This window comes from Schistocerca serialis, chromosome 5, assembly GCF_023864345.2.
Source record: "Schistocerca serialis cubense isolate TAMUIC-IGC-003099 chromosome 5, iqSchSeri2.2, whole genome shotgun sequence".
Taxonomy (NCBI): Eukaryota; Metazoa; Arthropoda; class Insecta; order Orthoptera; family Acrididae; genus Schistocerca; species Schistocerca serialis.
In genome coordinates, this window is record NC_064642.1 from 229,627,051 (window position 1) to 229,654,805 (window position 27,755).

The following is a 27,755-nucleotide window of genomic DNA, read 5'->3' on the forward strand; positions in this document are numbered from 1 at the left end:
GTGCACAGTAAGTTGTTTAAATGGCATACTAAGGGTGTATAAAGTCTGAAGTAAATCTATGATCTCTGCGTCGTGGCCTCCCATTGTCAGATAGATTGCGCGCCGTCCCTATTCTACACACGGACAGACCGTGCTTGTGTCTGACTAGTAGTAGTTCTTCTCCAGATGACACTGCTATCTCATGAATGGGTGTATATCGGTGGTCATAATGTTCTGGACCATCAGTGTATAAATATATGTAAATTTCTTAGAAATGAAATAAATAGGAAATTCTGGACAGCCGAGGCGAAATGGCTACATGAAAGGTGTGGTTCAAATGGTTCAAATGGCTCTGAGCACTATGGGACTAAACATCTGAGGTCATCAGTCCCCTAGAACTTAGAACTACTTAAACCTAACTAACCTAGGGGCATCACACACATCCATGCCCGAGGCAGGATTCGAACCTGCGACCGTAGCAGTCGCGCGGTTCCAGACTGAAGCGCCTAGAACCGCTCGGCCACAACGGCCGGCAAAGGTGTGAAGAAATTGAAAAAGGAATGGTTATTACGTGGGAGTGACTCAGCATATAAAAAAGCCAAACAGCCTTTGGTGAAATTAGAAGCAAGGGTGGTAACATGTAATGTGCAAGGGGGATTCTACAGTTAAAAGCAGAAACAAGAGCAGAGAGTGGGAAGAAAACAGCGAAGGTCTCTATGATTGGGAGGACTTGTCTGATGTGTTAGGAGAAGAAATTGGAGTCGATAGCGATGACATAGACGATCCTGTATTTGAGTCAAAATTTAAATACTTTCAACATTGCAGCCCAGACAGCAATCGTGATAATCTAATATATAAGAAATTATTAGCCTCGATTGCGGTAATGAAACGAACCTTCACCTAGGTTTAAGCCCAAGTAATTAAGCCTTCTTCAGAAGATAAACCTGATTCTATAACATGTCGACGAGGTAATGGTCAAGAAATAAAACTAAAACAGCCTGAATAGGCCTGTTCAGGCTGTTTTAGTTTTATTTCTATACCATGCCCTTGTAGACATCTCCTGAAGAAGGCTCAATTACTTGGACTGCAACCTAGGTAAAGGTTGGTTTCATTACCGCAATCGAGGCTGATAGTTTCTTATATATTCAAAAATTAAAACTGCTCCGTAAGACTCGATCAAATAAGGCAGAAGGCAGACGTCGCGTGGACTTCCCTGTATCCTCGCGGCTCACAAATGGTTGAGTACCGTTCCACCGGAAACCCAGCGCCTAATGTGTTAAGTGTTTGAGGGAACTCAAGTACCTGCTGACCTTGATATCCGATGAACACGCACTGTACTGAGATGGACTGGGACAGGACGGAAATAATTTCGTGTTGCAATACCTTGTTAAAAGCAATGTCACGCATGACACTAAATAGACCATAGACACGGGCGTTACCAGGTTGAGAATGCAATAGTCTGCTGCGCCGATTACACAGTGTTGCGTGATCTGTGGCAGTCTACACGATGACGTCAGCGTTGAGCTAATAGAATAATAAATAATGCTCTCAGAAAATGTACGCTCTCCTCGGCTGCTCTACGCGCGAATACGTTCATCGTGATGGTGGACGCCGAATCGCAATTCGCCTGAAAGAGAGACTCCTGTGCCCAGTGTTGTCATTTAGTAGACCACTTTCGATGTGCCTGTCTTCGCTGCATCATCAAGTGAAACCATAGCAGTGCCACTACGATTTTGAAACATACGCTGCGGTGACATAAGTCGTGCGATAGCGACATGCATATACACATACGACAGTAGTATCCCATACACAACTTATAAAAATGCAGTGCATTGGTAGAGCTGTTATTTGTACTCAGGTGGTTCATGTCGAAAGGTTTCTGGCGTCATTATCGTCGTACGACGGGAATTAACAGACTCTAAATGCGGAATTGTAGGTGTAGCTAGACACATGAGACATTCCACTTCTGAAATCCTTAGATAATTCAATATTCCGAGATTTGCAGTGTCAAAAGTGTGCCTCGAATACCAATTTGAAACATTTTCTCTCACCACGGACAACACAGAGGCCGACAGCCTTCACTTAATGATGGGGATCAGCGGCGTTTACGTAGAGTTGTCAGTCCTAACAGACAAGCAACGGTGCCTGAAATAGCAGCAGAAATCAATGTGGGACGTACGACGAACGTATCCCTTAGGACGTTAATGGGCTATGGCGTTAGACGACCGACACGAGTGCCTTTGCTAACAGCACAAAAACTGCAGCTCCTGTTTTTTACTCGTGACCATATCGGTTGGACGCTTGACTACTAGAAAACCGTAGCCTGCCGACATGAGTCCCAATATCAGTTGGTAAGAGCTTAAGGTAGGATTCGAGTGTGGTGCAGAAAGCACGAAGCCATGGAACCAAGTTCTCAACAACGAACTGTGCAAGCTGGTGGTGGCTCCATAACGGTGTGGGCTGTGTTCACATGGAACTGCATGGTACTGCTGCATGGTATTACTAGTACGGGATACTGGTATTGCCATACGAGGCAGAACTGACAGAAAGCATTGCAGAAGTTCAGAAAGAGAGTGGCTAGTTTTATATTATCGCGGAATAAGCTAGAAACTGTGAGACCTGAGTTTCTCCTGGCGTATACAACTTTCAAATAACTTCCGGGAATTCAGCCCGGTAACACTTTCAGCAACCGCCGATATTTCGGCAGGAGAACACCCCGCCATTTTCAAGCCAAACTGCCTTTAAAATGGCGGGGTGTTCTCCCGCCGAAATTTCAGCGATCGCTGAAAGTGTTACCTGGCTGAATTCCCCGAAGTTATTTGAAAGGGAGAAACTGTCTCAGAAACGACACGCAATTTGAGGCGCCAGTCATTCTGATGCTGACGCTGAAAAGACGAACCTGTCGGCTCCTTCCCAACCACTGCTTCCCTTTCATGTCCATCGACTCTTATAACTGCCATCTGGTTTCTGTACAAATTGTAAATAGCATTTCGCTCCCTGTGTTTTACCCCTGCCACCCTCAGAATTTGAAAGAGAGTATTCCAGTCAACATTGTCAAAAGCTTTCTTTAAGTCTACAAATGCTAGAAACGTAGGTTTGCCTTTCCTTAATCTAGCTTCTAAGATAAGTCGTAGGGTCAGTTTTGCCTCACGTGTTCCAATATTTCTACGGAATCCAAACTGATCTTCCCCGAGGTCGGCATCTACCAGTTTTTCCATTCGTGTGTAAAGAATTCGTGTTAGTATTTTGCATCCGTGACTTATTAAACTGATTGTTCAGTAATTTTCACATCTTTCAGCACCTGCTTTCTTTGGGATTGGAATTATTGTATTCTTCTTAAAGTCTGCGGGTATTTCGCCTCTCTCATACATCTTGCTCATCAGATGGTAGAGTTTTGTGATGACTGGCTCTCCCAAGGCTGTCAGTAGTTCTAATGGAATATTGTCTACTCCCGGACCCTTGTTTCGACTTAGGTCTTTCATTGCTCTGTCAAACTCTTCACGCAGTATCATATCTCCCATTTCACCTTCATCTACATCCTCTTCCATTTCCATAATATTTTCCTCAAGTACATCGCCCTTGTATAGACCTTCTATATACTCCTTCCACCTTTCTGCTTTCCCTTCTTTGCTTAGAACTGGGTTTCCATCTGAGCTCTTGATGTTCATGCAAGTGGTTCTCTTATCTCCAAAGGTCTCTTTAGTTTTCCTATAGGCAGTATCTATCTTACCCCTAGTGATATAAGCCTCTACATCCTTACATTTGTCCTCTAGCCATTCCTGCTTAACCATTTTGCACTCCCTGTCGATCTCATTTATGAGACGTTTGTATTCCTTTTTGCCTGCTTCTTTTACTGCATTTTTATGTTTCCTCCTTTCATCAATTAAATTCAATATTTCTTCCGTTACCCAAGGACTTCTACTAGCCGCCGTCTTTTTACCTATTTGATCCTCTGCTGCCTTCACTACTTCATCTCTCAAAGCTACCCATTCTTCTTCTACTGTATTTCTTTCCCCCATTCCTGTCGATTGTTCCCGCATGCTCTCCCTGAAACTCTGTACAACCTCTGGTTTAGTCAGTTTATCCAGGTCCCATCCCCTTAAATTCTCACCTTTTTGCAGTTTCTTCAGATTTAATCTACAGTTCATAACCAACAGATTGTGGTCAGAGCCCATATCTGCCCTTGGAAATGTCTTACAATTTAAAACATGGTTCCTAAATCTCTGTCTTAACATTATATAACCTATCTGAAACCTGTCAGTATCTCCAGGCTTGTTCCGCGTATACAACCTTCTTTTATGATTCTTGAACCAAGTGTTAGCTGTGATTAAGTTGTGCTCTGTGCAAAATTCTACCAGGCGGCTTCCTCTTTCATTTCTTAGCCCCAATCCATATTCACCTACTACGTCTCCGTCTCTCCCTTTCCCTAATACCGAATTCCAGTCACCCATGACTATTAAATTTTCGTTTCCCTTCACTATCTGAATAATTTCTTTTATTTCATCGTATATTTCTTCAATTTCTTCGTCATCTGCAGAGCTAGTTGGCATATAAACTTGTACTACTATAGTAGGCGTGGGATTAGTGTCTATCTTGGCAACAATAAGACGTTCACTATGCTGTTTGCAGTAGCTTACCCGCACCCCTGTTTTTTTATTCGTTATTAAACCGATTCCTGTATTACCCCTATTTGATTTTGTATTTATAACTCTGTATTCGCCTGACCAAAAGTCTTGTTCCCCCTGCCACCGAACGTCACTATTCCCACTATATCTAACTTTAACCTATCCGTTTCCTTTTTTAAATTTTCTAACCTACCTGCTCGATTACGTGATCTGACATTCCACGCTCCGATCCGTAAACGCCAGTTTTCTTTCTCCTTATAAAGACGTCCTCCTAAGTAGTCCCCGCCCGGAGATCCGAATGGGGGACTATTTTACCTCCGGAATATTTTACCCAAGATTACGCCATCATCATTTAACCATACAGTAAAGCTGCATGCCCTCGGGAAAAATTGCGGCTGAAGTTTCCCCTTGCTTTAAGCCGTTCGCAGTACCAGCACACCAAGGCCATTTGTTAGTATTACAAGGCCAGATCAGTCAATCACCCAGACTGTTGCCCCTGAAACTACTGAAAAGGCTGCTGCCCCTCTTCAGGAACCACACTTTTGTCTGGCCTCTCAACAGATACCCCTCCGTTGTGGTGGCACCTACGGTACGGCTATCTGTATCGCTGACGCACGCAAGCCTCTCCACCAACGGCAAGGTCCATGGTTCTTGGGGAGGTGATGGGGGTTAGTAAAACTTAATCCCTCAGCAGGTCAGGCCAACGCGTGGTTGGCCTGTGGAGCTAGTCATTAATACAAAAAGGTTTTTCATTGCTGTAAGATTTTTTCACGAAGTTACAATCAGCAGCTTTCTCCTCCGACTGTGATGATACTTTGTTGATTCTAACTTGCCTAACATAAGAGAAATTAGACCTAAAACAGATAGATTTAAGAGTTAATTTTCACCACATACTATTCAAGAGTGGAACAGTCGAGAAATAGAGATTGGTAATATGAACAGCATTTCAAACAGAGAGCAGACATGTAGATTTAGATGTTGATGTAGGTATAGATGTAGAGGTTCGCCGTTCTTACAGTCTGTGGCGCTACAGTCTAGGTCACACTGTCGTTTTGTCGCAGCACTGCGGTGCTGCGACTTTAATTGCCTGCAGTATGTAAACAGTGATAGAAGCTAACAGTCGCAGCATGAATTAGATTTGATATGTGGGACATCCGCAACCGAGAGGTATGATTAATTGTGTTTCAGTTGTACTAAAGATTTATTCAACGGGTTTCGGGATATTAAAATCCCACCATCAGGTGTATAAAAGTTTAATATACGAAGGAGAGGAGTGAAAAACCAGAAGATGAGGCAATGGAACAAGGCGGTCCACGTTTTGTATTTCGTCGTGTGTAGTATGAGGTCAGGCCGCTCAGTGCAAGGCCTCCAAATCACTGTAGCGTGATCGGAGCTGGAAAAATAGAGGAGAGGGCCTAATAATCATACTTAACTAAACATGGACAGTCCGGGCGGGTGGGACAAAGGAGAAGAAACAAAAAACACTGTACTTAACATCGCCCACCGATGGGCAGCCGCAGTGTGTGAATGCCAACCGTGACTGAATGGGGGGACAACACGCAAGTCTGGATGTGCGGTGCGTCTCAGCGCCAGTGGTGTACAGGCAAGTAAACGGACATCGCTATTAGCGAAGATGTGGAAAATCGGGACTCACTGGTACAAACGCTTACAATACTCTATTTGAAAGAACAATAGAATATAAGCTAGCTGTGGCAGGCCGTTAGGGTAAATAATCCTCAGACCTGTAACAATACATTACGTTTCTGGCAACAAGGCAGTGGTACATGGGCACAATGAATAAACAAAGCATAGGAAACAGGAGAAACAGTCTTAAAAATTACTATCAGAATTTGTACAATGTAGGGCGTTCAGCGTTTTCAACTTGTTTTGTCAATTAGCTGTTCACGTAGCTGTAATCACTTTTTAGATCTTTAATGTTCTTTTATTCTATTTTAAGTCACCTGAGTACATAATGTATCATTCACATGACGATTTACTTAGCATGGTCTATGTTACCATTATTTTTCACCACTGTTTTTACTGTTACTTTGCTCATTCATTTTGCCAATGTACCATTGCCTTGTCACATGTAATTACACTACAGGCCATTAAAATTGCTACACCAATAAGAAATGCAGGTGATAAACGGGTATTCATTGGACATATATATTATACTAGAACTGACATGTGATTACATTGTCACGCAATTTGAGTGCATAGATCCTGACAAACTAGTGCCCAGAACAACCACCTCTGGCCGTAATAACGGCCTTGATACGCCTGGGCATTGAGTCAAACGGAGCTTGGACGGCGTGTACAGGTACAGCTGCCCATGCAGCTTCAACACGATACTACAGTTCATCAAGAGTAGTGACTGGCGTATTGGGGCGAGCCAGTTGCTCGACCACCATTGACCAGGCGTTTTCAATTGGTGAGAGATCTGGAGAATGTGCTGGCCAGGGCAGCAATCGAACATTTTCCGTATCCAGAAAGCCCTGCAACATGCGGTCGTGCATTATCCTGCTGAAATGTAGGGTTTCGCAGAGATCGAATGAAGGGTAGTGTCATGGGTCGTAACACATCTGAAATGTAACGTCCACTGTTCAAAGTGCCGTCAGTGCGAACAAGAGGTCTGACATGTAACCAATGGCACTCCATACCATCACGCCGGATGATACGCCAGTAAGGCGATGACGAATACACGCTTCCAATGTGCGCTCCAATGTGCGATGTCGCCAAACAGGGATGCGACCATCATGAGGCTGTAAACAGAACCTTGATTCATCCGAAAAAATGACGTTTTGCCATTCGTGCACACAGGTTTGTCGTTGAGAACACTATCGCAGGCTCTCCTGTCTGTGATGCAGCGTCAAGGGTAACCGCAGCCATGGTCTCCGAGCTGATAGTCCATGCTGCTGCAAACGTCGTCGAACTGTTCACGCAGATGGTTTTTGCCTTGCAAACGTCCCCATCTGTTGACTCAGGGATCGAGACGTCGATGCACGATCCGTTACAGCCATGCGGATAAGATGCCTGTCATCTCGACTGCTAGTGATATGACGCCGTTGGGATCCAGCACAGCGTTCCGTATTACCCTCCTGAACCCACCGACTCCATATTCAGCTAACAGTCATTGGATCTCGACTAACGCGACCAGCAATGTCACGATACGATCAATCGCAATCGCGATAGGCTACAATCCTCCTTACACGAGGCATCACAACAACGTTTCACCAGGCAACGCCGGTCAACTGCTGTTTGTGTATGAGAAATCGGTTGGAAACTTTCCTCATGTCAGCACGTTGTAGGTGTCGCCACCGGCGCCAACGTTTTGTGAATGCTCTGAAAAGCTAATCATTTGCATATCACAGCATCTTCTTCCTGTCGGTTAAATTTCGCGTCTGTAGCACGTCACCTTCGTGGTGTAGTAATTTTAATGGCCAATAGTGTACGTGTCACAGCTATCTAGCTTGATGTTCTGCCACTGCTGGACTATTCTATTATCCTTTTAAATGAAGTGTTGTAAGCGCTTGGACGAATCAGTTCAGATTTACCTAATCTTAGCTAATAACGACGTTAAGTTTTCTTGCTTGTACATCGTTGGTGTCTGCGCCGGACAGCGCATCCATACCTCTGGTGTGGCCTTCCGCTCAATCGTGGCTGGCGTTCGTACTGTGAAGCTGCCCGACGACTGATACGGTGAGCACAGTGTTGGGTTTTGGTTTCTTTTTCTTTCGTCTTACCCGTGCGCACGTCACATTTTTATGTCCGTTCGATGATTAGCCCCTCTCCTCTTTTTTTCCTAATTCCGCCTAAGATGCAGTCATTTGGAGTCCTTGCACTGATCAACCTAACCGCATATTGTGCATGAACAAGTACTACAAGAGAATCGACTTGTTTCATTAGTCTCCTCTCCTGCTTCTTTAGATACGTTGTATTACATTTCTTCTCTCTTTTTCTTTTCATGCCACAGTTTAGTACACCTGAAGATGGGATTTCAGCAATCTGAAAGCAGTCGTGGATGGAATAAATCATTAGTACTCCCGCAACTGAAGGGGATCTCTCTAAATTAATTAGTCTCAGTATGCTTTAGCGAGCAGTAATTTCCTCTGGTAGTGTTTGGTCTGGAGCTCTCACGTCTTGATACTCTTCCAGACTTCCAACGCGGCGGCGGCCTGCCTGTACTACCTGTCCAAGAACCCGAAGGCGCAGCAGCGGCTGTTTGAGGAGGTGTACGGCCAGCTGCCAGAGTCGCAGAGCCAGCCGCTGACGGCCAGCAAGCTGGAGGAGTGCCGCTACCTCAGGGCGTGCTTCAGGGAGGCCATGAGGTGCGTGCCCAGCATTTGTGTCCTCACCACAAAAAGCTGTGTACGGCTAACACTGTCGCTGGAAAGATGCAATTTGGCGCAGTATCTTCAAGTGAACATGTCAAGTGGCATCACCACAGCTACACAGTCAGCCTGAATACAGAACTACTGTTTACATCAATAATTCTATCCGGCTCACATTTCCTAGATTACAGTTATTATAACGAGACAAACGAAACTTTGGCAAGTGGACTATTAAGCTGGAACTCTTCAAATGATTTTATTATGAGGCTTTCGACTATTGTGTAGCTGCACGGTTAGCGTGACAGCTCTGTCGTGTTACGAGTGTCAAATTCAAAATTTCTCACCTAACTTTTGGAGCACAAAAAAACGGCCTCGAAAATGACCAGGAATTCTAGAAATTAGATGTGAAAGCAACTTTGAGTTTGTCCCAAGGGATTTTTATAGGACCATTACCTTTCATACTATATACAGGGTGTTACAAAAAGGTACGGCCAAACTTTCAGGAAACATTCCTCACACACAAAGAAAGAAAATACGTTATGTGGACATGTGTCCGGAAACGCTTGCTTTCCATGTTAGAGCTCATTTTATTACTTCTCTTCAAATCACAGTAATTATGGAATGGAAACACACAGCAACAGAAGGTACCAGCGTGACTTCAAACACTTTCTTACAGGAAATGTTCAAACCGTCCTCCGTTTGCGAGGGTACATGCATCCAACCTCCGTCGCATGGAATCCCTGATGAGCTGATGCAGCCCTGGAGAATGGCGTATTGTATCACAGCCGTCCACAATACGAGCACGAAGAGTCTCTACGTTTGCTACCGGGGTTGAGTAGGCAAGAGCTTTCAAATTCCCCCATAAATGAAAGTCAAGAGGGTTGAGGTCAGGAGAGCGTGGAGGCCATGGAATTGGTCCGCCTCTACCAATCCATCGGTCACCAAATCTGTTGTTGAGAATCGTACGAACACTTGGACTGAAATGTGCAGGAGCTCCATCGTGCATGAACCACATGTTGCGTCGTACTTGTAAAGGCACATGTTCTAGCAGCACAGGTAGAGTATCCCGTATGAAATCATGATAACGTGCTCCATTGAGCGTAGGTGGAAGAACGAAACTAAAATGAGCTCTAACATGGAAATTAAGCGTTTCCGGACACATGTACACATAACATCTTTTCTTTATTTGTGTGTGAGGAATGTTTCCTGAAAGGTTGGCCGTACCTTTTTGTAACACCCTGTATACAGAGGGGTCCAAAAAAATGTACCCACGTTTTAAAAGTCCATAACTGGCAAACTAATTGACGGAGTTGTCTCATCTTTGGTAGTGTACATCTACATCTACATTTATACTCCGCAAGCCACCCAACGGTGTGTGGCGGAGGGCACTTTAAGTGTCCCTGTCATTACCTCCCTTTTCTGTTCCAGTCGCGTATGGTTCGGGGGAAGAACGACTGTCTGAAAGCCTCCGTGCGCGCTCTAATCTCTCTAATTTTACATTCGTGATCTCCTCGGGAGGTATAAGTAGGGGGAAGCAATATATTCGATACCTCATCCAGAAACGCACCCTCTCGAAACCTGGCGAGCAAGCTACACCGCGATGCAGAGCGCCTCTCTTGCAGAGTCTGCCACTTGAGTTTATTAAACATCTCCGTAACGCTATCACGGTTACCAAATAACCCTGTGACGAAACGCGCCGCTCTTCTTTGGATCTTCTCTATCTCCTCCGTCAAACCGATCTGGTACGGATCCCACACTGATGAGCAATACTCAAGTATAGGTCGAACGAGTGTTTTGTAAGCCACCTCCTTTGTTGATGGACTACATTTTCTAAGCACTCTCCCAATGAATCTCAACCTGGTACCCGCCTTACCAACAATTAATTTTATATGATCATTCCACTTCAAATCGTTCCGCACGCATACTCCCAGATATTTTACAGAAGTAACTGCTACCAGTGTTTGTTCCGCTATCATATAATAATACAATAAAGGATCCTTCTTTTTATGTATTCGCAATACATTACATTTGTCTATGTTAAGGGTCAGTTGCCACTCCCTGCACCAAGTGCCTATCCGCTGCAGATCTTCCTGCATTTCGCTACAATTTTCTAATGCTGCAACTTCTCTGTATACTACAGCATCATCCACGAAAAGCCGCATGGAACTTCCGACACTATCTACTAGGTCATTTATATATATTGTGAAAAGCAATGGTCCCATAACACTCCCCTGTGGCACGCCAGAGGTTACTTTAACGTCTGTAGACGTCTCTCCATTGATAACAACATGCTGTGTTCTGTTTGCTAAAAACTCTTCAATCCAGCCACACAGCTGGTCTGATATTCCGTAGGCTCTTACTTTGTTTATCAGGCGACAGTGCGGAACTGTATCGAACGCCTTCCGGAAGTCAAGAAAAATAGCATCTACCTGGGAGCCTGTATTTAATATTTTCTGGGTCTCATGAACAAATAAAGCGAGTTGGGTCTCACACGATCGCTGTTTCTGGAATCCATGTTGATTCCTACATAGTAGATTCTGGGTTTGCAAAAACGACATGATACTCGAGGAAAAAACATGTTCTAAAATTCTACAACAGATCGACGTCAGAGATATAGGTCTATAGTTTTGCGCATCTGCTCGACGACCCTTCTTGAAGACTGGGACTATCTGTGGTCTTTTCCAATCATTTGGAACCCTCCGTTCCTCTAGAGACTTGCGGTACACGGCTGTTAGAAGGGGGGCAAGTTCTTTCGCGTACTCTGTGTAGAATCGAATTGGTATTCCGTCAGGTCCAGTGGACTTTATTGAGTGATTCCAGTTGCTTTTCTATTCCTTGGACACTTATTTCGATGTCAGCCATTTTTTCGTTTGTACGAGGATTTAGAGAAGGAACTGCAGTGCGGTCTTCCTCTGTGAAACAGCTTTGGAAAAAGGTGTCTAGTATTTCAGCTTTACGCGTGTCATCCTCTGTTTCAATGCCATCATCATCCCGTAGTGTCTGGATATGCTGTTTCGAGCCACTTACTGATTTAACGTAAGACCAGAACTTCCTAGGATTTTCTGTCAAGTCGGTACATAGAATTTTACTTTCGAATTCACTGAACGCTTCACGCATAGCCCTCCTTACGCTAACTTTGACATCGTTTAGCTTCTGTTTGTCTGAGAGGTTTTGGCTGCGTTTAAACTTGGAGTGGAGCTCTCTTTGCTTTCGCAGTAGTTTCCTAACTTTGTTGTTGTACCACGGTGGGTTTTTCCCGTCCCTCACAGTTTTACTCGGCACGTATCTGTCTAAGACGCATTTTACGATTGCCTTGAACTTTTTCCATAAACACTCAACATTGTCAGTGTCGGAACAGAAATTTTCGTTTTGATCTGTTAGGTAGTCTGAAATCTGCCTTCTATTACTCTTGCTAAACGGATAAACCTTCCTCCCTTTTTTATATTCCTATTAACTTCCATATTCAGGGATGCTGCAACGGCCTTATGATCACTGATTCCCTGTTCTGTACATACAGAGTCGAAAAGTTCGGGTCTGTTTGTTATCAGTAGGTCCAAGATGTTATCTCCACGAATCGGTTCTCTGTTTAATTGCTCGAGGTAATTTTCGGATAGTGCACTCAGTATAATGTCACTCGATGCTCTGTCCCTACCACCCGTCCTAAACATCTGAGTGTCCCAGTCTATATCTGGTAAATTGAAATCTCCACCTAAGACTATAACATGCTGAGAAAATTTATGTGAAATGTATTCCAAATTTTCTCTCAGTTGTTTGTAGTTTGTAGTTCCGGTAATCGCCAGACAAGCGTTGTATTCGGCTTTTTTGTTTTGTCAGATAACAGTCGCCAGATAGTCAGCGTTTTGTTCTTAGTTGCACCTGGTCACTCGAGTAAACATGGCTGGCGCAAGCCTTACCTTCGATGAAAGGAAGCCAGTTTTAAAGCGGAATTTTAAGTACGAAAACATTAATGAGGTTCAACGGCAATGGCGAAATGAGTATCAAATAAAGCCACCGACACATTTAACGATTCCAGTCCACCTAACTCCCGTCCTGTGTTACAACAATTCACTCGCTCACCACAAGAAGTCTGTGAGACAGTGTGCCCGTGATACTGGAGTCAGTCGCTAAAGTGTTCGGCGAATTTTGAAGACAGCAAAGTGGAAGTGCTACATCCCACGATTTCTACACGCAATGAACGAGGACGACCCAGATCGTAGAATGGACTACTGCGAGTGGTTTATTAACATGGTGCGCAACGATGAAGAGTTTGCAGAGATGATTGTATGGTCTGATGAGGCATAGATCAAACTCAGTGGTACAGCAAATCGCCACAATTGCATCTACTTGGCAGCGGAAAATCCGAAAGTCCACGTAGACATAGCCGTGAACTTGCCAAGAGTAAATGTGTAGTGTGGGTTGTTTTACCGTGGCTTCATTGGACCATTCTTCTTTGACGGCACAGTTACCAGAGAGGTGTACATTCAGAAGCTTCAGACATCCATTTCACCTGCCGTCCGAGACTTTTATGGAGACGGAAGAGTTTACTTTCAACAAGATGGTACCCCAGTCCACTACCAAAATCGTGTTAGGGCGTATCTCGACGAAAATCTATCAGGAAGATGGATAGGTCGTAGAGGCGCTGTGGAGTATCCACCACGTTCCCCAGACCTAACTCCTCTGGACTTTTACCTGTGGGGAACACTAAAGGACGTCGTTTATCGACAAAAGCCAGGCACATTAGATGAACTTCGAGAATACATCGTACATTCATGTGCAAACATCCAACTGAACACGTTGCAGTCAGTAGTTCGTGCTGCAGTTCGGCGGTATCGTTTGTGTGTGGATGTTATTGGTGACCATTTCGAACACCTACAGTGATATCTTTAAGTTGGCCTTTAAGCTACACTTCACCAAAAATGAGACAACTCCGTCGATTAGTTTGCAAGTTATGGACTTTTAAACAGTGGATACATTTTTTGGAGCCCTCTGTATACAGGGTGAGTCACCTTACATTACCGCTGGATATATTTCGTAAACCACATCAAATACGTACGAATCGATTCCACAGAACGAACGTGAGGAGGGGGGCTAGTGTAACTGGTTAATACAAACCATAGAAAAATGCACGGAAGTATGTTTTTTAACACAAATCTACGGTTTTTTAAATGGAACCCCGTTAGTTTTGTTAGCACATCTGAACATATAAACAAATACGTAATCAGTGCCGTTTGTTGCATTGTAAAATGTTAATTACATCCGGAGATATTGTAACCTAAAGTTGACGCTTGAGTGCCACTCCTCCGCTGTTCGATCGTGTGTATCGGAGAGCACCGAATTACGTAGGGATCCAAAGGGAACGGTGATGGACCTTAGGTACAGAAGAGACAATTGCAATCTCTGGCGTAATGAATGTCGTACACGACGCAGTACGTCTGGTGTAATGTCGCCGCAGGCTGCCACAATACGTTGTTTCATATCCTCTGGGGTTGTAGGCGCATCACGGTACACATTCTCCTTTAACGTACCCCACAGAAAGAAGTCCAGAGGTGTAATATCAGGAGAACGGGCTGGCCAATTTATGCGTCCTCCACGTCCTATGAAACGCCCGTCGAACATCCTGTCAAGGGTCAGCCTAGTGTTAATTGCGGAATGTGCAGGTGCACCATCATGCTGATACCACATACGTCGACGCGTTTCCAGTGGGACACACTCTATTCCACTTCGTAATTGAAAACGGAAACCACGTGTGTACGTTTACCTCACCCCTCATGGTAATGTACATATGCGTCAGTGAAAAAGACCAATAAAAAGGTGTTAGCATGTGGACGTAATGTGCTGTTCCAGTCTCTTCTGTACCTAAGGTCCATCACCGTTCCATTTGGATCCCTATGTAATTCGGTGCTCTCCGAAACACACGATCGAACAGCGGAGGAGGGGTACTCAAGCATCAACTTTAGGTTACAATATCTCCGGATGTAATTAACATTTTAAAATGCAACAAACGGCACTGATTACGTATTTGTTTTATTTTCAGATGTCCTAACAAAACTAAAGGGGTTCGATTTAAAAAGACGTAGGTTTGTGTTAAAAAATATACTTCCGTGCATTTTTTTTTTTTTTTGTCTTGTATTAACCAATTGCAGTAGCCCCTCTCCTCACGTTCGGTATGTGGAATCGATTCGTCAGTATTTGATGTGGTTTACGAAATATATCCAGCGGTAATGTTAGGTGACTCACCCTGTGTATGATCTAGCCGATAGCGTCGCAAGTTTCAAAAGATTTTTCGCGGGTAATAGTGTTGTGTAGACAGACGTGGCAACGCTAGAAAACTGTAGCTGAATGCTGGAAGACGTGCAGTGGACCAATGCTTGGGGCAAGGAGTGGTAATTGATCCTCAACATAAATTTACCTTTTGTGACGACATAGGAAGAGCCTTTGTTGATTGAATACACGATAGAACAATGTAAGAGTATCTGTACAGAGCCATTTCAAACAGGATAAACACATAAAATTAGTCGCATTAAGGTAGATTCCACACTGCTCCTTTGGAAGAATCCTCAGGAATTGTAGTATATCCAAATAAGAAGTAGTTTACAAAACACTCGTTCGACCAATACCTGAATACTGTTCGTAGTCAGCATGGGATCCGTACCAAAAATAAAGAAGATCCAAAGAAGTGCAACATATTTCGTTCTAGGTTCATTTTGTAAGTGCGAAAACGTCACAGAGAGCTACATTCTGTGCCAACTATAATGGCTGACACTCCAAGACAGGCGTTCTGCGCCACGGTATTGTCTACTGTTTAAATTCCGAGAACGGGACGGTCCTAGAAGAGTAAACCAATATATTGCTTCCTTCTACGTGTATCCTGTGAAAAGACCATGAAGATAAATTCGGAGAGATTCGAGCACTCACGGAGGCTTATCAGGAATCGTTCTTCCCGCGAACCACACGCGGCTGAATTAGGAAAAGAGGGAACTAACACTGGTGCACAAAGTACCATCCACCACTCATCGTAAAGTAGCTTGCGGGAGATAGAAGTAGCTGCTTGCCAGCCTGCATAGTCTTCCGGTCTGACGAGATGTAGAAAGCATTCCACCGAAGTAGACTCTCATTCACACACTGTGTGGACCTGTTGTCGACAACAAATCATACATTGGAGTTCACTGGCAGAGACGACAAACCACAGGAAGTTGAGGAAGGCAAGCCACACGGAGTAAATCCCTCCTTCTACCAAGAAAAAACTAACAAAGACTGAGCTCCGCATCATAGCCGAAAACGGCTGAAGGAAACACACTTTAGTATAGTAATTATACGCAACTTGTATTCACAATCGTAATTCTAAGCTGAACACTGGTAATGAAGAGAGCACACTTCGTTTTTTTCGCATATTGTGTAAATTGTGATGTCAAAGTTGTGGGCGTTTGTTACTCTTACATTTTTAACATCAGTTACGTGACACAGGTATTTTTAAAATTGCGGACGAAATTTTTAGCATGGTGTTTTTCTTCTAACTGCAGTTTCTTGGAAGTTGTAACGAAACCGATTGTTAAGATATTAAACTGCCGAATTTTGACCTTGAATTAGCCTAGATGTTTAAAGCAGAACTACGATTAAGTTAAATTTAGTCACATTGGATCCGGAAAGAATTCGTTCCGATACCATACTAACTGTGAAAGTCTCATTCCCAATTAGTGAACAAAACCCCCCTATATATAAATTACGAAAAGCCCTTGAATCCGTACATGTGATAGAAATGCACGAGGGTGTACTCAAAAGTGACGCCGCCGAATTTTTAATATGAAAACTTTTGAAGCTTTTTCAAATAAAATCATTATTAACATTCGACATCTTCATGCTTAATTTCTCCACATTTATTTCTTAACACAGTCAACCCGGGGGCGTGCACATTTTTCCCATCAAGAAACCAGTTCTTTGATACCGCCCCTGAATAATATTTGACTTTGTTGACGAAGCCACAACCTCACTTCTACTTGTACTGCTTCATCACTGTCAAAGCGAAATCCTAGAAGGTGTGCTTTAAGTTATGCAAACAGACGATAATCGGATGTGGCCATGCCGGGACTATTTAGAGGATGATCGATGACAGTTAACCGAAGGCATCGCATTGTTGCAGATGTAGTAGCTAGCGCTCATGTGTGGTCTGGCTCTGTCAGGCTGCAAAACACGGTGCTGCACGTCAGGAGGAACGCTTGGAATTCGAAGCTCGATTACAGCAAGCTGTTTCTTACGCACCGACATAGCTACATAACATGTCGCCATGTTACACGCTACAATTAAGAACCCGCTAGCGGCAGAAGGCTGCAAATATGCAGGCATGAAGAATATAGACGTAGAATGTTTATAATGTTTGTTTTATTTACAAAACCTTAAGAATTTTCAAATGAAAAATTCGGACTCATTAATTTTCAGTATGTCCTTGTGTGTGGTGGGTCGTTATAAATAGAGGCAGCTGCTCATATTTGTCCAGCGTCTGTACTAATTGTCGTATAGCAAGGAAAGTCGGTAGATATTCTAGCGCGTTAATGTGAAACCGATTTACGGCGGAAAAAAATAGTTCCAGTTTTGGCCGCCCGGTGCAATTCTGGCGCCGTGAATGCAAGAAAGATGTGTGTAAATGTTTCCGTATGTAATGTATTAGTAACTGTACATGGACAGAAAAGGTCAAGCAAGTGCGAAAGGCATAATGCTGATTTTATTATTAACCTCCGCTTACACAATTTGTTCGATGTGAGCACCGGAGACATAGACAAGATACTGCATACGTGAAACGACGTGATCAATAACTACTCGCAGCAGTCCCGATGGAATCTGCGCAACATGTACTTGTATACTGACCTTCAGATCATGTGCAGACCCAACGTCTCCCTGGTAAACGCCTTCTTTTAGATATTTCCAGGGCCAAAAGTCACATGGATGCAAATAGGTAACGTTGGAGGCCAAGCATCTGGAAGCCTCTGGAGATAACACGCTCGTGGAAGGTTACATGAAGCAGATCTTTCATTTGCGAGTGACATGAGGTGTTGCCCAACGTGCATGAAAACAGCGTTTACCATACGGCTGTGATCTTAGAAAACAGGAATCACATGCGGTACAAGGAGGTGTCGGTAACCTGCAGATGTCACGGTGCACCTGACAGCCCCTCCGAGCGTATTCCCTTCGAAAAAGAACAGACCGAGAATAAGAGTCCTTTGAATCTACACCACAAAGTGACATACAGGGAGTGCAAAGGCTCTTTGTGCACAACGCGCTGTTTAGTAGTACCCCATATTGGGTAGTTATGTGTCTTCACTGCACCCTGTAGCGTAAAATGTGCCTCTTCACTCCGTAGAATGTTGCTCGCCCACATGTCATCAACTTCGATCCGTGCCAGAGACCGAAGAGCAAATTCAGAAAGTTGTTGCAGATCATGAGGTTTCAGCTGCTTCACCGTCTGCATCTTGTATTGGTACCACTATAAAATACACCGAAAAACTTTCCATACTGTTTATCATGGTCTGGAAAGTTCTCGTGACACTGCACTAGCATTTGCGCTACACAGGGAACGTGTTGAGTGGTCAGTAAAGGGAACAGCAACCTCGCCTCTCTGAGATAGGACGCCTTCCTCTTCCAGGTGCCACACCACGCTCACCCATGTTTCCGAATTCCATTGTCATCTTCTTTAAGTCATTATGTGACATCGGGCTTCTCCTTAGACCTTTCAGTCGGCGATAGTCTCTCAGTGAAGCACTGTAATTGCTCCCGTTCACGTAAAACACTCGCCAACAGCGCACGGTCTCTCTTCTTGATAGCCATACTGGTCACTCACGTTATGGCATGTTGCACAACAGCGTGGATGTCCAAACAGTTTACAGTGCTAAATTGGCACCTTGCGGCCACAGTTGGAACTAATGTTTTTCCAGCTTATAGCGGTTCCACATTAAGAGATTAGGACGTTTATCAAGTTTCGCTGCCATACGATAATTATAGCCCACATTGGACCTCCGTGAGTAGCTGAACTGTAATTATAACCACCCAGAATGAATATGTGTATGTATGTATGTTTGTATGTGTGTATGTCTGTACGTATGTTCCGCATCTCCTTCTTAATCACTTGACCGATTTCAATCAAATTTGGTACATACACTCCTGGAAATTGAAATAAGAACACCGTGAATTCATTGTCCCAGGAAGGGGAAACTTTATTGACACATTCCTGGGGTCAGATACATCACATGATCACACTGACAGAACCACAGGCACATAGACACAGGCAACAGAGCATGCACAATGTCGGCACTAGTACAGTGTATATCCACCTTTCGCAGCAATGCAGGCTGCTATTCTCCCATGGAGACGATCGTAGAGATGCTGGATGTAGTCCTGTGGAACGGCTTGCCATGCCATTTCCACCTGGCGCCTCAGTTGGACCAGCGTTCGTGCTGGACGTGCAGACCGCGTGAGACGACGCTTCATCCAGTCCCAAACATGCTCAATGGGGGACAGATCCGGAGATCTTGCTGGCCAGGGTAGTTGACTTACACCTTCTAGAGCACGTTGGGTGGCACGGGATACATGCGGACGTGCATTGTCCTGTTGGAACAGCAAGTTCCCTTGCCGGTCTAGGAATGGTAGAACGATGGGTTCGATGACGGTTTGGATGTACCGTGCACTATTCAGTGTCCCCTCGACGATCACCAGTGGTGTACGGCCAGTGTAGGAGATCGCTCCCCACACCATGATGCCGGGTGTTGGCCCTGTGTGCCTCGGTCGTATGCAGTCCTGATTGTGGCGCTCACCTGCACGGCGCCAAACACGCATACGACCATCATTGGCACCAAGGCAGAAGTGACTCTCATCGCTGAAGACGACACGTCTCCATTCGTCCCTCCATTCACGCCTGTCGCGACACCACTGGAGGCGGGCTGCACGATGTTGGGGCGTGAGCGGAAGACGGCCTAACGGTGTGCGGGACCGTAGCCCAGCTTCATGGAGACGGTTGCGAATGGTCCTCGCCGATACCCCAGGAGCAACAGTGTCCCTAATTTGCTGGGAAGTGGCGGTGCGGTCCCCTACGGCACTGCGTAGGATCCTACGGTCTTGGCGTGCATCCGTGCGTCGCTGCGGTCCGGTCCCAGGTCGACGGGCACGTGCACCTTCCGCCAACCACTGGCGACAACATCGATGTACTGTGGAGACCTCACGCCCCACGTGTTGAGCAATTCGGCGGTACGTCCACCCGGCCTCCCGCATGCCCACTATACGCCCTCGCTCAAAGTCCGTCAACTGCACATACGGTTCACGTCCACGCTGTCGCGGCATGCTACCAGTGTTAAAGACTGCGATGGAGCTCCAAATGCCACGGCAAACTGGCTGACACTGACGGCGGCGGTGCACAAATGCTGCGCAGCTAGCGCCATTCGACGGCCAACACCGCGGTTCCTGGTGTGTCCGCTGTGCCATGCGTGTGATCATTGCTTGTACAGCCCTCTCGCATTGTCCAGAGCAAGTATGGTGGGTCTGACACACCGGTGTCAATGTGTTCTTTTTTCCATTTCCAGGAGTGTATATCACTTACTGCTTACAAAGAATCGCCGTGGAGTTAAGAACCGCCTATCTGTCAAAGGAGTGGGCGTGCTGGCAGAGAAAGAAGTCTACTTCTACATATGCATCTACATGGATACTTTGCAAATCACACTTCAGTGCCTGGCAGACGTTTAATTGAGCCACCTTCCCATCAATTCACTATTATTCCGCTCTCTAACAGCGCGAGAGAAAAATGATCACCTCTATATTCCCGTGCGAGCCCTGGTTTCCATTATTTTATTATTATTATCGTTTTTCCCTCTGTAGGTCGGCATAAACAAAATATTTTCGCATTCGGAGGAGAAAGTTGGTGAATGAAATTTTGTGAGAAGATTTCGCCACAGGGCTTTTGTTTTAATGATGTCCACATCGAACCCTGTATCAGGCCCGTGACAATCTCTCCCTTTATTTCTCGATAATGCAAAACATGCTGCTCTTCTTTGAGTATTCTCAATGTACTTCGTTACCCCACCTAGTAAAGATCCTACACCGCCCAGCAGTACTCCAGAAGAGAACGGAGAAGCGTAATGTATACTTTCTTTAGAATATATGTTGCATCTTCTAAGTGTTCTTCCAATGAAACGTGGTCTTTGATTCGCCTTCCCCATAGCATTTTCTATATGTTCTTTCCAACTAAGTTGTTCGTAATTATTATTCATAGGTATTTAATTGAATTTACGGCCTTTAAATTTGACTGATTTATCGTGTAACTGAAGTTTCCTTTTAGCACACATGTAGATGACCTCAAACTTTTCATTTTCGCAACATGCCGATATCTTATCTAAATACTTTTTTAATTTATTTTGATCTTCTGATGACTTTACTAGATGATAAATGGCAGCATCATCTGCAAACAACCTAAGTGGGTTTCTCAGATTTTCTCCCAAATCGTTTATATAGATAAGGAACAGCAGACGACCTGAGCACTATCTTGGAGTACCACAGGAATCCCTTCTCCTTTACTCAGTGACTTACCGTCAACCGATACGAACTGTCAGATTTTCTCCTAAATCGTTTATATAGATAAGGAACAGCAGAGGACCTGAACACTATCTTGGAGTACCCCGGGAATCACTTCCCCTTTACTCAGTGACTTACCGTCAACCACTACCAACTGTGACCTCTGTGACAGGAAATCACGAGTCCAGTCACATATTTGAGACGATATTCCATAAGCACGCAGTTTGCTTACAAGCCGCTTGTGAGGTACGGTGTCAAAAGCTTTCTGGAAATCTAGAAATACGGAAACAATTTGAAATCTCTTGTCAGTAACACTCAACACTTTGTGTGAGTAAAGAGCTAGTTGCGTTTTACAAGAACGCTATTTTATAAATCCGTGTTGAGTGTGTGACAATAGAGGGGGAGCTTCCAGGTAATTCATACTGTTCGAACACAATACATATTCAATAATCCTGCTACTTATCAGTGTTATTGATGTGGGTTTCTAATTTAGTGGTCAACTCCTATTACCTCTCTTGAATACTGGTGTGACTTGTGCACTTTTGTCTTTGAATACGGATCTTCCGTCGAGCGAGCGGTTGTATACGGTTGTTCAGTATACCTCCTCTGAAAGGAACATAATTGGTATACAGTCTGAACCAGAACAGCTGCTTTTATTAACTGAATTAAATTGCTGCACTGAGGATATTTATTTCTAAGTTACTCATGTTGGCAGCTGTTTTTGATTCGAATTCTGGAATATTTACGTCGTCTTTTTTGGTAAAGGAATTTCGAAAGTCTGTGTTCATTAACTCTGCTTTCGCAGCACTGTCCTCGATAGTATTTTCATTGTTATCACGCGGAAAAGGCAATTATTGTGGCATACTTCACGTACGACCAGAATCTCTTTGGATTTTCCACGAAGTTTCGATACGGAACTTCATTGTGTAAACTATTATAAGCATCTCACATTGAAGTCCGCGCTAAATTTCGACCGTCTGTAAAAGATCGCGATTCTTGGGGATTTTGCGTTCATTTAAACTTGGCATGTTTGTTTCGTTGTTTCTGCTACAGTGTTCTGACCTTTCTTTTGTACCACGGGGGATCAGATCCGTTGTTTGCTAATTTATTTGCTATAAACTTCTAAATTGGTGTCGATATTATTTCTTTTAATTCAAGACACATCTGTTTAATTTGAAAGGAGTAGAGATTGTATCTCAGGAAGGCGTCAAGCGAATTTTTATCTGCTTTTTTGAATAGATATATTTTTGGTTTATTTTTGTAGGATTTGGGAGTTACTGTATTGAGTCCCGCTACCACAGCCCTGCGTTCAGACCCTCCACTCGACTCTGTACAAGAGGTCCGGAACCTGTCCTGTTCACTATGCTGCAAATAGTGAGCTCTGATTTTGTCTCGTAATCAAGACTGGCAGCCTTTACCACTTCTAATAGCCGCTCGAAACCAAAGAGAATATCTTCCTGTCCAAGCGACACATATCACTGGTACCGACGTAAGCAGCCATCTGCAAAGTTGGCTGCACCGTCTTCTCTTCAGGGCATCCGAAAGAACCCATTCCTAGTCTGGAATGACTCCAGTATATACAGCTCAGAACACGGATATGCCAGACTTGATTCATCTAGTACTGAGCGACTTTTAACAAAATTTACACAGAATTTCAAACCTTTACGAAACTTTTTCTCTCTGACAGCCCTCACAAAATGAAGAAACGAAAAAATTTAATCGCTTACTACATTTCCACTTTTTATGCAGTAAAATTGCCACATCAGGCATGACGTTTTAATTTATTAATTCTCTGGCATCGGGCGCCACGATGGGTGAACTCCCGTCAAAGGAGATGGACTTATTAGCCGTTAGGGGGCGCCGCGGCCGCGCGGCGCTGGGTACGACGGCCATAGCGTTCCATGAGGCCGGTATGTAGGTGGTCATCCAGCGCAAAGCCAGAAACTACTAAAACTTCTAACAGGCCGCATCTGGGGTCCACATCCTTCTACCATTATCCTCACCTATAAATCCCTCATCGGCCCCATCCTAAACTACGCCAACATTGCTTGGATCTAGTCCCTTGAAATCCCGGAAAGACATACACTCTGCCTCGCCATCCGCATCCACACTGCTTCTACAACTCATCTTGTACCAACTCATCCGCTTCCCACTCTTCCTCTCTTCCCAGATCCGATACATTAATCGCATAACCAGTACCAGCACCCAGTTTCCCACCCAATAATAACCAATACAGGTATCCTGCTGCTCATCACTGCATCTTCATTTAATTTTCATCTTTTTACATATTTTAAACATCTTTTAAATGCAGTTTCTGTAATCTTTGGCTGTAAAGCTGGTTTTATCCGCTGTCAGCCCGCCCCCTTTGTGAGGAATTGAAATAACAATAGAGAAAAAAGTAAAGCAAAGCCAGTCAGTTCGAACTTGATATTTTCCGATCTATCTTCGCTTACCAGGACTGCTTTATAATTGCCTTTCTTGTCTCCCGCTACTCTCTTCGCTCATGTCTGGGATTTTTCTCTCTACTGCTCTTGGCCTTGTTGTCACCATTGCGGCGACGTCTTTGCAAAGCGCCTCGTTGTCGTCTAGGTTGTTTGTCCTGATCTGTTGTCATGTCTGCAGTCTATCTGTCACATTTCATTCACCTACCATTACTTAGGGTTACTTTTCCGCATAGACTCTCCAGCCTGGCAGCTTCCTCAGTTCCTCCATTTCCTCCGCAGCTTCGACGTGTGCACCGATATTGAGCCACCCGCGGATATACCTAGTCCTTTACTACTAATTGCATTCGCGACACATTCTGAAGACAGTATTGACTGCAGACAGTATTGACACATACCAGTGAATATGCCTGCAAAATTATGTCAGTGTTGACACACAGTTCAGAAGACATGACGTTATAAACATTGAACTAGGTGAAAATAACATTGCAGGACGAAATTCACTGAATATACAGGTGGACTATACCTACAGATATGTGTGAAATATGTCAACATCTGCATATGCGGTCTAAGCCGTGGGCAAAGGCACCTCCTTAATCCGTGGATCATTTTCAACAAGACTTGGTACACATCTGGAAAGGAAAACATTGGGGATAAGAACCAGGAAACTTCCAATGTGGTGGCAGTGATATCGTGGATAGAGAAGGGGGAGGAGGAGCTTCATAGACAGCGAGGGGGAAGGACATATGTAGGTTGAGAGGAGGAAATAGAAAGAGGAAAGAGGGAAGAGGAGGAGATAGACAGAAAAGGAAAGAGGAGGAGGTAGCAGTGACTGGAGAGATTAGAAGATGTACAGAGAGATGGACTGGAGATGTTAGTGTAGGAGGAGATAGATAGGAGACAAGGAGGTGAGCTTTCCGGTCGGTGTGGCCGAGCGGTTCTAGGCGCTTCAGTCTGGAACCGCGAGACCGCTACGATCACAGGTTCCAATCCTGCCTCGGCATGGATGTGTGTGATGTCCTTAGGTTAGTTAGGTTTAAGTAGCTTTAAGTTCTAGAGGACTGATGACCTCAGATGTTAAGTCCCATAGTGATCAGAGCCATTTGAACCATTTTTTTGAGGTGAGCTTAGAGGGGGCAGAGGAGCAGATGGATAAAAAAAAGAAAAGAAGAGGGGGAGGAAGAGATCCAGAGTTGGCAGAGGAGATGGTCACACAGGGCGGGGGAGAAGTGGAAAGAGAGGGGGAGGAGCAAATGGATAGGGAAAGGGAACAGGAGGACATCGAGAGAGAGACTGAGGAGAGAAGCAGATGGATAGAGAACGCAAAGAGGAGGATATAACTATGTAGGCTACCACGGCCAGAGTCAGTCGACATAAAACTTTTCTGGGTATTGTACTGTGTCATAATGTATAAAACTACTGGTGCTGGAGATAAACCAACGTTTTGGTCACGGTTGCAGCGGCCTTCTTCTGGGTCTAGAACCAAAAAAAGGCCACTGAAACCGTGACCAAAACGTTGGTTTATCTCCAACAGCAGTAGTTTTATACATTATGACGTGGTACCATACCCAGAAAACTTTTATGACAAAAGAGGAGGAGATGGACAGAGAGAGGGGCAGGAGGTAATGGACAGAGGGAGAAGAAGAGATGGACATCGAGAGAGAGGAGGAGGAGGAGTAGATTCACTTGGAGGAGAAGGTAGAGAGGGAGGAGGAAATAGAGGTGTAAGGATCAGATAGAGGAGGGAGGAACAAAAGGATAGAGAAACGAAAGAGGAGGTGAGGACAGAGACAAGAGGAGAAAGAGATGGACAGAGCTAGGGGGTGGAGGAGATGCAAAGACAGAGGAGGAGGAGAAAATGGACAGGGAAGGGAAAGTGGAGGAGGTTGAAAAAGAGAGGTGAGAAGTAGGTGCATAGATAGAGAAAAGAGGATGGATGGATAGAAAGAAGGGGGAGAGATGGAGAGGAGGAAATGGATACGAGGAGGTTAAGAAGGGGTTGTACAAAGAGAGAGAGGAGGAGAAGATGGACAAAGGGCGAAGGATCAGATGGACAGAAGAATGAGGCAGGAGGAGATGGATAAAGAGGGAAGGAAAAGGAAATGAGCAGAGAGTGGGGAAGAAGGAGATGTATTAATAGAAGATTAGAATAAATACGCCGGGTACTCAGCTATGAAATTATAAAACAAAAAGTCTGAACAAATCATATTATCCAATGATAACCCAGAAAATAAGTAATCTCACTTACGACTTCGGGAATTTTGCAATAGGACGAATCTTAAAACGTAACTTAAGTTTCTGTCATCGTCCAGTTATCAGATTTAAAATTCCACTTTATTTAGGAGTAGATTTTGTACCAATGAGAAATAATCTACTTTACTGTGGCTTGTCGGAGCCAAAATGGTGGGTACCATAGCTCGCCCACATTTTACCAGACAACACAAAGATACTGCCACGTAAAATTATCAAACAACATCACTGAACACACATATGCCCTAGCACATTACCAAAATTTTGGTACGGTTTTGTATAATAACGGCATACAAGTGCAAGAAAAAGACATATTCAACACACAGTAGTGTTAGGGAAATTATTGGCTAACAATGAAAACATAGACACTTGAATTTAGTTACTATGCTGCTATATTTACTGAAAAATCAGAGGAAGTAAAATTATATTATAAATTATTTGAACTACGTTCTGAATCTTCCCGGGGAGAGAGTTTTATGGCCTTGCGAAAATACTGTGTAATATTACTTATCTGTGCTTGATCAATAATACCGTTCGAGAGCAGTGAAGGATCCGTACATTTCTCATAACATTTTATGATGTTAATGGCGTTACCGAGTGTTACATTTTCCTGCTCTGATATTGCACCATGATACTGGCCGTCGATAGTATGAGAACACGGTTTACGAATACACTAGTTAACAACTTTAAACTTTTTTCTGCATATAGTTTGTAAATAGGTGGATTTACCTAATTTTGGGGTGCTGAATACAATGGTAAAATCAGTTTTTGTCTATAACGGCACATTTCCTAGATACACAGCAGAATAAAAAATGGTAATAGCGAAAATAGACACAATTAAGTCAAACAAAGATACGCATTCAGAACGTTTGAAATCAATAATATTTTGCATGTGTATATGGCCATGATGCCAATAAAACGTCCAAATTAGTTCGTAAGATATTTTTACCTTTAGTCGTCTTTGGCTTTTGAAAAATTCGACGACGGAGCTCTTCTTTTGTTTGCCGTTTCGTCGCTCTCCCTAACAAGATCCCAGCAGTAGTCACCCATTATCGAAAGGTTCCAATGACCTTGGTAACTATGTCGTCGTGAAAGCGTCACCATGCTCATCGTTTACGGCTCCCAAATTTTCCGGGAAGAAATCAAGGTAAGAATGTAAAAAGTGAATTTTAAGCGATATACTATACCCTATGTTCTGATAGTTATCCAACAGATCATTAACAATGGTAACATAGATTTTGTCTTTCCTGTTACCTAATATCTGTGATTATGTTATCAAAGGTTGTATCTTTCAGCAGTTTTTCTTATACCCTCTTTCAGCTTTGCCTCACTTAATTCGGGAAACTTTTATTTTAGTGATTAAAGGCCCCGCCTTCTTTATCCAGAGCTTTTACAATGTTCTTGATAACGCCCAACTTGATATGAAGGGGAGGCAAAATGATATTATCGGGCTCAAGCCATGGGGTATTGTTCACATTTTCGTTTCTAGGAACATATGACTTCCTTATAGGCCATACTTTGACTGCATAGTCGTCCTTGGTGTCACGGCTGTCATAAAGGCACAAATAGCAGCAGTATTTCGT

General features: G+C 44.0%; 1 protein-coding gene across 1 annotated transcript in view; it reads left to right on the plus strand.

Moving 5' to 3' along the window:
• LOC126482390 (probable cytochrome P450 301a1, mitochondrial) overlaps window positions 1–27,755 on the plus strand; it is a 230,564-nt gene that overhangs the window by 141,329 nt on the left and 61,480 nt on the right. The window contains exon 9 of the mRNA XM_050106497.1: window positions 8,760–8,932. Within this exon, the coding sequence (XP_049962454.1) occupies window positions 8,760–8,932 (173 nt within the window). The remainder of the gene's footprint in view (window positions 1–8,759; window positions 8,933–27,755) is intronic.